Genomic DNA, 14,397 nt, shown 5'->3' with positions numbered 1-14,397 from the left:
AAAAAAATTCACATAGCCAGAAGAGGACAAAAGAGAGTTAATTTGATAACAAACATGTATTGAACCTTTAGTTGCACCAAGCAAGCACACTCACATGTTAAATCAGTTTCTTCCCCAACATATAAATGTTGGGTATATATTATTATTTTTGTATTTCATGTGAGTAAGCCAAAGCACAAAGACTTTACCTGACTGTTGTCGTGCTCACATTCAAACCCAGGAGATGGGTCTGTGCTAAATGGTTGGGTGAAAGAATCCAGGGTGAGGCTGTCAGGAAGAGTTGGCTATTTTAGAGAAGGTGGTCTTCAAAAGCCCTCTGACGGGGAGATGTTTGAAAACCTGAATAAAATGAGAAAGCCACGTGGCCATTTAGGGGACGAGAAGAGGTTTCTAGAAAATTGAAGATTTTGTATGAACTGCTGTTCTTTAACTCTTGCCTGACTCAACAAAATGTTGACGTCTTCTCGTCTTAGTAAATATGGATTATAACTCCATTTTTTATGGTGCATATATTCCAGTATGTATGGTTTACTTAGTCTATTATTGCATAAAATTTAGTAGGATGAACAGTGGCCAGTGAATATACTAATTCGTGCAGCCGTTTTCCTCTCGTAGAGTGATTTTCTTAGTTCACAGAAGTGGTCAAAGGCTGGGTCAAAGGGTGTGCACATTTGACATTTTAACACACATCGTTAAATTGTCCTTCTGAAAAGTTGTATCTAGTCATCTTCCGCTACTAGTTCAGTGTGGTAAGACCATTTGACATAATTTTTATTTTACCAAAGGTGTATATGCAGATAGTGAAAGAGACAAATAGTTCTTTTTATGAAAAACAGAAGCCTTAAGCCTCCAGGTCCCAGAGGCAACCACTTACAAGTTAGCTGATTCTTGTATCATTTACCTCCTTAACTTCAAATTACAGTTTTAGTTATTATTTGTTGTCTTTCTATACTGGCTAAGGATTTAACTTTTTCTCCATCTTCTACTCCCCACTCCACACATCTTTACTTTTAATCCCCCCGTCCTTCCAATATAGTTAATTTCAGTTGTAACTGTTTTTGGCACTTACATTAAGCTGTGTAAAAGCTGAGCCATGTAGTATACCATGATTCCTTTTCCTTTCCTGCACCCTCTTTCTTTTCTATGAAGTTAATACCTATCTTTGCATTTGCTTTGCTTCTTATGTATTTTCAGACTGTTCCCTAGTTGTGTAAATGTCCAATATCCAGTGTATCCAAAGACACTAAGTAGACTGTTGTTTTAATTTCTGAAGAATTATCTCTCCAAGTCTCCTGACATAATCTGGAAAGGTTGCTCAGTGGGCCAGCCGCACAGCTGTCACTGCAAGATATTCCTCCCCATCATGTGGACAGTTCTTCTCACCTCTCTCTTAGGTGTTCAGATCTCATAATTTCCTCATTCTTGGTTAATCTCTCATTTAGTGAACTGTATCCTCTGGTTAGCTTCTTACGAAAGAAGACATGGCAGTAAATATTTGATAAAACCTTTCATGTCTGAAAACGGCTTTATTCTACTTTTATACTTAATTAACAATTGTGTGGGTATAGGAGTACAAGCTTGAAATTATTTTCTCTATGTTTTGAACTCGTTGATCCATTGTCTTCTAGTTTCCATTGGTATTGGTAAGAAGTCCAGTGCTATTCTAACCCTGATCTTTTTGTGAACCTACATTTCTATGCTTCTTTATCTTTGTGTCTCAATTATTGCTCTATTCTGATGTGATGTTCCATCTGGATGTGATGGACTGTTGAAATCTAGTGATTAGAGCCATTCCTTGTGCTGGCACTCAGTAGGCCTTGTCAGTCAGGAAACTTAGAGCCGCAGTTGCAGGAAGTTTCCTTGAATTGTTTAGCCTCTCTTGGCCTGTGTATTATTCAGAAACTGGATGTTTTAGAAAGATCACCTAATTCTTACTTTTCCTCCTGTTTTTCAGTGCTGACATTTTGTTCTACTCTATGTGAGATTTCTGCATCTGTGTTTATGTCTGCTTTTTCCAGGAGCTCTTTTTTGTTACCTAAATGTTCTTTTTCAAATTTCTATAGCAGCCTGTTATTGTTTATGGAGCAGATGTCTTCTCAAATTCCTTCAAATATATCTTGAGCACCTAGTATGTGCCAGGCCTGAGGAGATAGCAGGGAAACAAACCTAGTCCCTGCCCTTGTGCAGTTTATTTCTTAGGGGGCAAAGGGAATAAGAAATGAAAAAACATAAAGATACACACACACACACACACAAACCCCTGGATGGTACTGGATACACTGAAGGGATATGGAAGGGATAAGCGTGATAGAAGTACCAGGATGAGGGTGGGGGATGCTCTTTTATATAGGATGGTTTGGGACGGAACAGAGGGGAGAAGAGGAGATTGAGAAGTTCTGAGGTTTAAAAAGGCAGCTGCGGGCTTCCCTGGTGGCGCAGTGGTAAGAATCTGCCTGCCAATGCAGGGGACACAGGTTCAATCCCTGGTCCGGGAAGATCCCACATGCCACAGAGCAACTTAGCCCGTGCGCCGCAACTACTGAGCCTGTGCTCTAGAGCCGCGAGCCACAACTACTGAAGCCTGCGTGCCTAGAGCCTGTGCTCTGCAACAAGAGAAGCCACCGCAGTGAGAAGCCTGCGCACCGCAATGAAGAGTAGTCCCCGCTCGCTGCAACTAGAGAAAGCCCGCGCAGCAACAAAGACCCAACGCAGCCAAAAAAAAAAAAAAAAAGGCAGCCACCAAATCTCGTGAAGGGCCTTGGAGACCACTGTTAACACTTTGGCTCTTCCTGTGAGTGAGCTGGGAAGCCGCTGAAGGGTTTTGAGCAGAGGAGCGACCATGGTCCGATTTATGTTTCAAAACCACTCTTGTTCTTCGGGGGAGAATGGTCTGCGGGGCCAAGCAGAGCCACTGGAGGTTGTTGCTGTAGCGCAGATGAGGGATGATGGTGGCCGGGACCAAGGCGGGAGCAACAGAAAACGTGAGGAGTCATCCATTTCTAGATGTGTCTTTAAGGTAGAGCCAGTAGAATTTGCCTTCGCGTTGGTGTGAGCCGTGAAAGGAGGAGGAGTCACAGATAATATTCAGCTTTTCAGCCTGGGCGTCGAGGTAGGAGGGCAGTGAGCAGCCGATCTGGGACGGGCTGAGGAGAAGTTCCTGTTGGGACGGGCCGAGGAGAAGTTCCGCTTTGGCTGTGTGTTTCCAGGGTGTGCTCAGGATGTGGTTGTGGAGATGAGTGTGGGCTTCATGGGCAAAGTCTGGCTTGAAGGTAGGATTGTCTTACTTGGGAATTATTTCTTCCTAGATGATATTAAAGCAGTGAGACTGACTTCACCAAAGGAATGACAGGAGAGAAGAGGCCCTAGGACTAAGCGAGTCTTGGAGCCACAGTGCTTCGTGGTCAGGGAGAAGAGGAGACGCCATCAGAAGAACTTGGGAAGGAACGGCCTGTTTGGTAGGAGAGGAACCAGAGGGGAGAGTTCACCTGGAAGCCATGTGAAAAGAAAACTTCTGGAAGGGCATGACGAGCTATTTTAAAGAGCTGTGGGTAGATCAGGGAGGAGGAGATCAAGAATTTACCCTTGGATTTAGAAATGGGTAGTTTATGATCTTGCTGTGCTGTTTCCAAGGAGATGAAAGCTTAATCGCAGTGGGTTCAAGAGAGAAGAGGAGAATGGGGGCAGCAGGTATAAACCATTTTGGGGGAGTTTTGCCAGAAAGGGGAACAGAAGTAGGGTGGAACCAGAGATGGATATGAGGTTAAGAAAGGGTGTGTGTGTGTGTGTGTGTGTGTGTGTGTGTGTGTGTGAAGACAGATGATGTGACAGTATGTGTTTGTAAGCTGGTGGGAGTGACCTGGTAGAGAGAAGGGGAGGAATTGGTGCGCAGGAGAAAGGGAGCACTTGCTCAGTCCATGACCTTGTGGGTCGAGGGCTGGCAGCCAGTGTGCAGGGGGTGGGCAGCGTGCTCACAGCGCAGCAGCAGCAGCAGGCAGGGCTGGGAGTGCTGGGGGTGTGGTGGTTTGACTGCTTCTATTTTCTCAGCGAAGCAGGAGGCAAGGTCAGCCCTGAGAATGAGAATGGCATGTTGTTTGCTTCGTGTACTGGTGCTTTACCAGAAGTGTGAAATAGAAGCACTCCCATGGGGAAGGGTGGTCACTGCCTGTGCTGTTAAAAACATACACACCCCTGGCTTCACCCGTGAGTTTCTGACTTATGTGGTCTGGGGTGAGACCTGGCTTCGGTAATTTTAAAGCCTTAGACGTGATTCTCCTGTATACTCTGGCTGAAAACCACCAGCAGAGTTTATCTCATTTAGTCCTCGTAGTAACCATGTGGGGTAGCTGTTGCCCCATTTTACAGTGAGCCAAGGTCAAATGGCTAGGACGTCATGGAGCCCTGGTCTGCCTAGTTTGAAGACTGATGCATGCTTCCAAATCCTGTGTTATCTCCCCTGCAGAGTGCTTGATCTTGGCTGAGAACAAGCTTTCCCAATTTAGATTTGAATGAGTCCACAAATAAAAAGCAAATGTAGGGGAATTTTTTAACTTGCTAGTTATGAGAGAAACACACATTAGAGCAATATTAAGTGACATTTGTGCTTATTAAGTTAGCAAAAGCAAATTTAAAATGATCAAGATCTGTGCTGGTACAGCAGTGGTAAACAGAAGGCCTCATTCATTGTAAAGTATAGTAAAAACTGAGACAGTCCTTTTGAAAGACCCCATAATGCCTATCGAGAGTCATGAAAATGTTCATACCCTTTGAGGTAATGATCTCATTTCTGGGAAAGTATCCCAATAAAAACATTCAGCAGCATAAGAATTCTATATATGCCAAGGTTTTTCACCAGCTTTTATTGAAGATAAAACAACCTAAATGCCCAACTGGAGAGAAAGTGATAACTTAGGTTATCATTCTGTTGTAATATTATCCAGAGTATTTCAATATTAATTATGAAGATTATGGAGCAGCATGACAGTGCTTACAAGATATAAATAAAAAATAAAAACCAATAGTTATATAGACACTGTATATGCAACTACATAAAAACCACATTGATAAAGATTGGAGGATAATGCTATTAAGGAGAATAGCTGTTAGAGTAAAGGTGGTGGGATTAAAGGTCCCTTTTCAAAAACTGCTTTTCCTGATTAAAAGTAATTTTTCTATATAATTATAGACCTACATATGCTCGTTGAAGGATTGTAGTATTGAAAATTATAAAGAACAAAGTAAAAAAAACTCATATACTTGAATAGGTCAGAAATCAGCAATACAGATATTTTGATGCAAAGGCATTTCTTCTATTAATTGAGTTCGTAACACCTTTGAGTGTAACAATCAGGTAAGAACCAAGATTTGCTTTACTTGGATGACACCACTGGTTATAAGGAGAAAACAGCTCTCTTAAATGGAAGACCACTGTTGCAACTAAACAAAGCAGAGGAACATACAACGTGCTTATGTTCCAGTACATGGCGACTGTCTTTGCTTTATGTTTGTGATCCATAGTGCAATGAAAACTGCAAGGTCAAGGCCAGATATGACAGGGAGGACTGGCCCCGAGCCTGGATTAGAAGGCATATAAGGAAGCACTTCTGTGTTTTTTGTTATGTTAGTAGTTTTGATCAGCTGTTACTTTTAACTCTAAGTAACAACAACAACAAAATATATATATATATAATATATATAATAATATATAAAATACGAAGAACACTTTCATTATTGAAATTTCTATGGGAAGAATTATTACTACTCACCTCCAGATTTAATTCTCCTTTTCTAATTGAAGTGATTATTTTTATGGCAATTTTTGCTAATGTAAGTTTTCTTAGAAATACAGTTATCACATAGTAGAATAGACTATATTATTTTTGTTTGCACGTGTGTAAACTATGTAAAAGAATAATCAATATCATCCTATAAAAGATCCATTATATTCAGCACATTTTCCTATGTTAAAATGATTTGAACATAATATTCTAATTTATGGAGAAATAAAACTCCATTAGGATATTGATTAAAATGTAATAAATCCTAACCTAGAAAATAATGAGGAATTGGTATCTGGGAGACATTCAGGAACATGATATATCTTTCTGGTTACTATTCAATCAAGTTTTATAGTTTTTCTTAAATAGGAAACCTCAAGAACATTCCTAGGTATTTGTGTTGTTTTGTTGTTGTGATTTTGGCTTTTTTTTCCTTGGTAGTAATTTTTTAGAGTTTTATTACATAACATCTTCTTTTTAAATTTAGATAAATTGACACTGTTTTCGAGTTGAATATCTTATATTTTCCAGTAGGTTATGCACCATAGTATGATAAACACATAGTTGTAGGAAACCAAATCAATAGTTTGCCCTTTATTTTTTTCCTTGGTGAAGGTAGTTGACCCACGCCTAGGAGTTGATTCTCAGAGTTTCTGCTCTAACGCTCTCCCAGCTTTGTTAAAATCTGACATATATTTCTGCATTTCAGGGGCCTCCTTTTTAGTGACTATAGAGAGGTCACCCCTCTCTGGTTAAGATGCCATGATTGAGTATTTATCTCCTTGGACCTTTCTTTATAAGGTAGTTATATTTAAATTCTCACTTTGTAAGAAGGAGACTTGTCCAGATTGCCTTCAGAGGTAGGAGTTGTGGTACGGATATGAGGAACATAGGCCTCTGAGCCACGCCTGGTCTCAAGACGTCCATGCCTGAGTGTTCATTTGTCCTACAGGAATAACAGCACAGCATACAGTAGGCATACCTCCTACGCTGAGGGTCCCTGCTCCCTGGCATGTGCTGGCACCCCTCGCTGTGAGAGAGAAGATTTGAGTGGGTTCATTTGCCCCTGCTGGGATGTGGCGTTGCTTCATCCAGGCCTTAGTATTTGGCTTTGCAGAGTAGGATTTTCCAGCAAACAGCCTCTCTCTGCAGGTTGTAGAGAAAAGCCATGAGCACCTGCTGGCTCATGATAATGACCTTGCAGATGAGTCTGGTTTCTGGTCTCCTCACCTGCTGTATCCCCTGTGGTTCTCTAAACCAGTAGTTCTCAAGTGGGGGGGGGTGATTTTGCCACCCCAGGGGACATTTGGCGATGTCTAGACAGATTTTTTATTGTCATGACTGGGTTGTTGGGAGGGGACGTGCTCCGTCATCTAGTGGGAGCGGGCAGCGATGCTGCTGAAAGCTCTCCAATGCATAGGGCGGCCCCCGCAGCAAAGAATGCTCTGGTCCAGATTGTCAACAGTATCAAGGTTGAGTAACCCAATTCTTAACCCAGGGCAGCTTCTTTTCTGCTACCCGTTTTTCTCTCTGATGTTGTCTGGCTGATGGGGAAAGGACAAATATGGTTTTCGTATTTTAATCCTCTGTGCCAAGCCTTGGGCTCTGGGCACTGAGGATAAATAATGGTTAGCAGAAGGCCCAGCTCCTTGCAAGATTCAGTGCCTTTCAGAGGTTTTGGTGAAAGTGGAAGAAAGACCTGATGAAGCAGGGAAAATCTAGCATGGTGGGATTCCAGAAAGATCTGAAGGGCAGGGAAAGAGTTCATAGTTAAAGCTCGATTGTTAAAAGGAAGGCAAAACTAGATAGGTTATGGGTCTTTTCTAAATATTTTTGGGTATTGGTTTTAAATACATCTCTGGATAGTAGGTCAGCCTTTTTCTTTGCTCTTCCTATGAGCTGTCTCTTTCTACTGTATCCCCTTCCTAGCTCTCCCTTTGAATGTACTAAAGCCGACCAATCCTCCACTCTATCCAGGGATCGATAAACATATTAAGAATTTCCTTCTCTTTCCTCCCTTTCACCCCCACACAGAATTTGCATCCTCTCCTAGAAGGTGACATTTAAAACAACTTGACTTCTTTAAAGAGTTCAGAAGTTTTCAGTGTGGTGGCACCTGCAGTTTCTAGATTGCAACTGACACCCCTTTTTCCTCACCAGATCACCTCTCGGTGTCGATTCCACGTCTGAAATCCTATCCATTTCCTCTATAATCCTGAGTTCCTGGCATCCACATTCTGCTTTAAATGTGAGTTCTGCCGGGGCACAGCCTCCGTTCTTTCAGGAGAAGGGTGAGCCAGGAGGCGTTCCAAGGTGACCTTGCGTCTCCTGCAACCCCAGCTCAGTGCTCTGCCCTGTCCTTCATCCCATGCCTCACTTCTGTCCGCAGGCCTGTGGCTTCTGCCGGCCTCTGGGTGTCCTAACCTTCAGCTGCTTACGCCCACACATTTACCCCAGTAGGGAAGTCACTCCAAGGATTTCTGAACCAATCCCTTGCCCTGAGTGATTTTAAGCCAACGGGTCTCTTGTCCTGTGTTTTCCTTGGAAACTTCCCTTCTTCAGCTTTTTTCTTTCTGACTTGTCGGTGCCTTTCTGATGGTGGCAACACGTCCCTTTCCGTCACTTCTGTTTTGAACTCTGCTGTGTTCCGTGGCCCACTTTAAGCTGGTTCAGTCAAGTTTGAAACCTTTAACTTGCCTCTGAAGTTGGTCCCGTTCCTTCTCTGTTGTTGTCAGGGTGCATTTTCACAGAACCTAGGTGTCTTTGATCCTTTTTCTTTCTTTCTCATAGTATCAGCCTCGATAACTAAATCAAAAATTGTTTTATGCTTATCTCATTTTCCCCTAAGTGTCTGATAATCTAGCAAAACTGAGCAGTGGATTTCTTAACTGAAGCCTCCTACCTACTGATGGCTGTCTAGCTTTACTACAGCTTAAGAATAAACCTGATAAATCATAAAATCATAAAAGATATTTATTCCTCCTTCTTGGCCCTTAGATTTGCAGTATTTTCACTGAGGTTTCTTCCACCTCAGCCTGAGAAGGTGCATCTCACTCTTTAGTGGTTCTCACCTGGGCTGTATGTTAGTATCGCTAAGGGGCTCTTTAAAAATACTGTTGCTTGGGTCTCATCTCAGGATTCTGATTGAACTGGTCTTGAGTGAGGTTCAGGTATTAGTATTAGAAAACGAAATCCCACCGGGTTATTAAAACATGCCACCAGAGTTGAGAGCTTCTGCATCTTTGAAATCCTCAAACCTTGAAGTTTATTAGTGTGTTTTATCTCACAGCCCTGGCTGAGGAACAGGACAAAGAGAACCTTGGAGAATCTAACATGATATGCTCCTGGCAAAGGCCTGTCCATTGAAACTCTGTGCATTCTGAGATTTGCTTGTTTATTCAACAGACAGTAGCTGCTTGTCTATTAATGTGGCAGGTAGGTGTACTAGGTGCTGGGAGAACAATTTGACAGGGGCCTCATCCTTGCAGAGCTGATAGTTGATGATTCAGTTCTGACCTAGAAATGAATTCCTGTCCTGTGAGATGTCATTCATGGCTCAGAGAAAGAAAGGACCAGGACCTACCAACCAAACTAGGTGAAGAAATGCTAACAGCACTGGTAGCCCCCCAACCCCCGTGCCTTTTCTCTTAGTGAGCTTAGCTGGGCCATGAACCTAGAACCTAGAACTCTGGCTCTCTGTGAAGGGGGAAATAAAGTCCAAGACTAAAGGTGACCCTGGGTGACCTGCTCTTGACCACTTTCTTCTGGGCCCACATCTTGATCTTAACCTTATCACTAACTGAAGGAAGAAGTAAGAAGTTTGTTGAAGACATTCAGTTAAGGAAGATGAGAGCCTGCCACCTTCCCTGAAGCCTGGAGCAGTGGGGCTGCAGAGCCTGCTCCTTGTGGTCCTTTCCCTGGGCCCCTTGGTCTGCTAAGTTGTGGGAGCACATCCCCAGCAGGAGGTAAACTCTAACCCCAGCAGCTGCAGGAAGCAGGGATAGATTAGACATCACGGAGAACAGTTGAAAAAGAACACCAAAGTAGGTGAGCAATCAGAAGCCTAGATCTGAGTGAGTTCTTTTTATAATTCCCCCACCAAGCCTTTCTCTGGAGGCTGGGGCCTCACTGAATGTCCTTGAACTACAGCAGTATCTGCACCCCTCATCCCTGCGGTCGCCTGAGAGCTCCCTCTAGAGGTCAGGATGTGTGTGATCAGCAGCTTATTTACCATACTTCATGTTCACATCTGGTCAAGGGTATCCTCCCTCCAAGTAGTCAGCCTGGAAGATTCAACACTTAATTCAGTGGTGTTGGACAATTTTCAAGAACATTTTGCACATTTATTCAGAACTGTATGTGACTTATTTTTTTGGAACCACTGTAGTGATAGCAAGTATTCATTTTTTCTTCAGAGCAGATTTGTTTTTTTTCTACAAACAGAAATTATTCAGCATGAAATTTGTTGAATAAGCCTCGCGTTGAGGTTGTAAATTTGACCTGAAGACAGTTTCCATGACCAAGTTCAGAAATGCCTTGAGTCAGGGCTTCCCTGGGGGCGCAGTGGGTAAGAATCCACCTGCTGATGCAGGGGACACGGGTTGGATCCCTGGTCCGGGAAGATCCCACATGCTGCGGAGCAACTAAGCCTGTGTGCCACAACTACTGAGCCTGTGCTCTAGAGCCCACGAGCCACAACTACTGAGCCCGCGAGCCACAACTGCTGAGCCCGCATGCCACAACTACTGAAGCCTGCATGCCACAACTACTGAAGCCCACACACCTAGAGCCCGTGCTCTGCAACAAGAGAAGCCACCACAATAAGAAGCCCATGCACTGCAAGGAAGAGTAGCCCCTGCTTGCTACAACTAGAGAAAGCCCGTGCACAGCAACGAAGACCCAACGCAGCCAAAAATAAAAAAAAAAAAAAAAAAGAAATGCCCTGAGTCAAAGCCTCATTCAACAATAATATTGAGCACATCCTCTGGCAGGCATTGCCCTAGGCGTTGGGGATACAGCAAGACTGATTCTAGCTCACGATGACAAATTAATAATAAATAATAAAACAAAAAATAATAAGTTGTCAAATAAATATATTTTCTAGAAGGAGAGATACCATGAAAAAGAGTGGAGGATGCAAGAGGGGTGGCAGGGGCCTGGTTTAGAGATGGAGATTAAGGAAGGCTTCTCTGAAAAGGGGACATTTGGGGGGAGACCTGAGTGATGCAAAGCACAAAGCCATGTCACAGTGTGTCCCGGGCAGTGGCAGCAATGAATAGAAAGGTTCTGAGGGAGGACAAGCTTGGTGGATTTCAGGAACATCAAGGGAGCAGTGTGGGGAGAGTGGGGTAGGATGAGGGGGGCAATGATAGGAAACAGAATTGGAGGCATGGGACCTGATTCTAAGGATATTGGGAAGCAACAGGAGGACTGGGATTTGCTGGAGTCAGTGCTTGGCTTTCTAGGGTCACTGTTTTGAAAAGTAATATTAATTTATATTTATGACTTGAGGCACAAGTTAGTTAGCTAATGTTATGGTGGGTGGGGTTGGAGGTGGGGAATAAATAAACATCTTTGAATCTGTGTAGACTGTTACTGCAGGAAGGTCCAAGAAAGCCTGGGTGATGGGTGAGGACACTGCAGGCAGGTCCAGGAGAGAAAGGGCACGTATTTTTAAACTTATTCTTTAGTAGTATTTGAATTTTTATCATATGTGTGTTTCTTTTGTTTGTTTGTTTTTTGGCAGTACGCGGGCCTCTCACTGTTGTGGCCTCTCCCGTTGCGGAGCACAGGCTCCGGACGCGCAGGCTCAGCAGCCATGGCTCATGGGCCTAGCCGCTCCGTGGCATGTGGGATCCTCCCGGACCGGGGCACGAACCCTGCATGTCCCCTGCATCGTGTCCCCTGCATCGGCAGGCGGACCCTCAACCACTGTGCCACCAGGGAAGCCCCCCACATGTGTGTATTTTTAAGAAGCCTGTTTATTAACATACCATACGTGTATGTAAGATTTGATCTTTACAGAAGTAGTGTAGCTGTTGTGTTGACGAAAACACAAAGGGACTTTAAACCAATTCCTCCTTGGAGATAATTTGATAAACATTGAGAGGCTGCTTGGCATTTGGATTTCTATGAAATCCAAGCATTGATACTTAAGCGCTTTCAACAAGTGAATTGTCCTTCTGTTTTCATAGATAACACCTTATTTTTCTATTTCAAATTACATCTTTTACTCCTTTCCCCAGGCAACAGAAACAGACACCAAAATCAGAGTGTGCACCCGGGCCTATCATCTCCTTTTGAAAAAACTGGCCTTCAATCCAAATGACATCATCTTTGACCCTAATATCCTCACCATTGGTACTGGGATGGAAGAACACAACTTGTATGCTGTTAATTTTATCAATGCAACAAAAGTCATTAAAGTGAGTATGAGTATTTTTCTCCTTTCTACCCAAGACATTGCTTAGATTTCTCACATGGCTCCAGTGAATAGTTTGAGCTAACATACATTTATTGGCAAGGAATATTGACATTCTTATTCTTAGGTAGTAAATTGGTTTTCTGAAATTTAGGGACTTTTATTGTTTTTCTTTTATATGTTATTTTATACTGTGAAGTAAAACACACATACCGGGAAATATAGAAAAAATAATAGAGTATGATAAATAATTAATTATGAAGCATATAATAGCTTTCACTTTCACTTGCGTCCTGAAATGGAGCATGGGTAGTGCCTCCATGGCTCTCCCTTTCTCATTACACCCTCATTCTGAATTTTATGCATGTTTCAACAGGCTGAGTTTTATGATTCTACTTTGTTGCTTTTCTTTAAAATTTTATCACTTCTGTATACACAATCTGAATTATCCATGGATTTTGTATCTGCAAATTCACCTACTCACTAAAATTTATTTGTGACCCCCAAATCAATGTTGCTGGTGCTTCTGCATCATTCACAGGCATATGCATGTGCAGAATGGTGAGAGAGCTGAGTGCCTGACCTACGTGTTCAGATGAGTCAACAGGGTTGAACCTCTGGGTTCAGCCCTCATTCCGTAAACAAGTGACCTTTTCATGGTCTGTTTAGTGCCATGTTTTTCACATTTTTGAGCTTTTTCTTGGTGATTGATTTCTGTATTTAAATGGCTCCCACACATTGTGCTGAAGTGTTATTTAGTGTTCGTATGTGCAAGAAGGCTGTTACGTGCCTTATGGAGAAAATATGTGTGTTAGATGAATTTTGTTTAGACACGAGTTGTGGTGCTGTTGGCTGTGAGCTCAGTGGTAGGCAATCAACAATATATACTAAACAAGATGTCTTTAAATGGAAACACATGTAAAACAGGGTTATATGTTGATCAGTGATGATAATTTTGGGACCAGAGGTTCACGAACCTAACCCTGCATTTCCCATTGGAGCAGTGGTTTTTTTCCCCAATTTGCAGTGTTCGCAGTGACTTCGTAGAACATAACTATCACAAATAATGAGAATTAACTGTATAAACAGTATAGTTTTGCCTGTTTTTGAGCTTTAAGATTCTAATGCCTTTTTTCCTCACCCAGTCTCATTTTAACGATTCACCTGTGTTGTTGTAGCTGTACTTTGTCATTTTAATTAATGTATAATATTCCATCATATACCTGTTTCATAATTAACTGTTCTGCTGTTGATAGACATTTGGTTTTCTTTTTTTTTTTAAATGTTTTATTTTTGGCTGCGTTGGGTCTTCGTTGCTGCCTGCGGGTTTTTCTCTAGTTGCGGAGAGCAGGGGCTACTCTTCCTTGCAAGTGTGCGGGCTTCTCATTGTGGTGGCTTCTCTTGTTGCAGAGCATGGGCTCTAGGCACGCAGGCTTCAGTAGTTGCAGCGCATGGGCTCGTAGTTGTGGCTCACAGGCTCTAGAGTGCAGGCTCAGTAGTTGTGGCGCACGGGCTTAGTTGCTCCGTGGCACATGGGATCTTCCTGGACCAGGGCTCGAACCCATGGGCCCTGCATTGGCAGGTGGGTTCTTAACCACTTCCGCATCAGGGAAGTCCCTAGATGTTTGGTTTGTTTCCAATTGGGGTATGTTATGAGCAAGGCTGCTGTGAGCGTTCTTGTATATATCTCTTGCATGAGCTTCCCTATAAAATATACCCAGAAGTGGAAGGGTTGGGTCACAGTAGCAGACAGTGACCAGCTCTCTCCCAAAATGCTTGAGCAAGTTTGTACTTTAACCAACAGTAAGTAAGAGTTCCTGTTGTTCCACACGCATACTAATGCTTGATATGTCATAAGGTGTGGTGGGAACCTCAATTTCCTTTTGCCCTTAGTCAAGTTTATAGTGAACCTGGGAGTTTGTTCATTTAGGCAGTGGAAGCCTTCTAGTAGCTTGTGCCTTCTGTGAATGACCAACTACTCTCTGTTTGTTCTCTCTGTCTGTCTCTCTCTCTGTTATCTGTCTCTGTTTCTTTCTTTTCTGTATTTATCCAGCAAAGTTTTTTTCTTTTAACTGTGCGGTGCGGCATGCAGGATCTTAGTTCCCCAACCAGGGATCGAACCCATGCCCCCTGCAGTGGAAGCGCAGAGTCTTAACCACTGGACTGCCAGGGAAGTCCCTCTCCAGCAAATATTTTATGACA

General features: G+C 42.9%; 1 protein-coding gene across 1 annotated transcript in view; it reads left to right on the top strand.

Annotated features, from left to right (window-relative positions):
* The first annotated feature begins 11,399 nt into the window (after positions 1-11,399).
* Positions 11,400-14,397, top strand: part of LOC117310896 (methionine synthase-like) — a 37,599-nt gene continuing 34,601 nt past the window's right edge. Inside the window, exons 1-2 of the mRNA XM_073799834.1 lie at positions 11,400-11,732; positions 12,020-12,199. Of these exons, the coding sequence (XP_073655935.1) occupies positions 11,622-11,732; positions 12,020-12,199 (291 nt within the window). The 5' untranslated portion in view covers positions 11,400-11,621. The remainder of the gene's footprint in view (positions 11,733-12,019; positions 12,200-14,397) is intronic.

Source organism: Tursiops truncatus, unplaced genomic scaffold (assembly GCF_011762595.2).
Source record: "Tursiops truncatus isolate mTurTru1 unplaced genomic scaffold, mTurTru1.mat.Y mat_scaffold_463_arrow_ctg1, whole genome shotgun sequence".
NCBI classification, from domain to species: domain Eukaryota; kingdom Metazoa; phylum Chordata; class Mammalia; order Artiodactyla; family Delphinidae; genus Tursiops; species Tursiops truncatus.
This window is presented reverse-complemented; position numbering and strand designations above follow the sequence as displayed.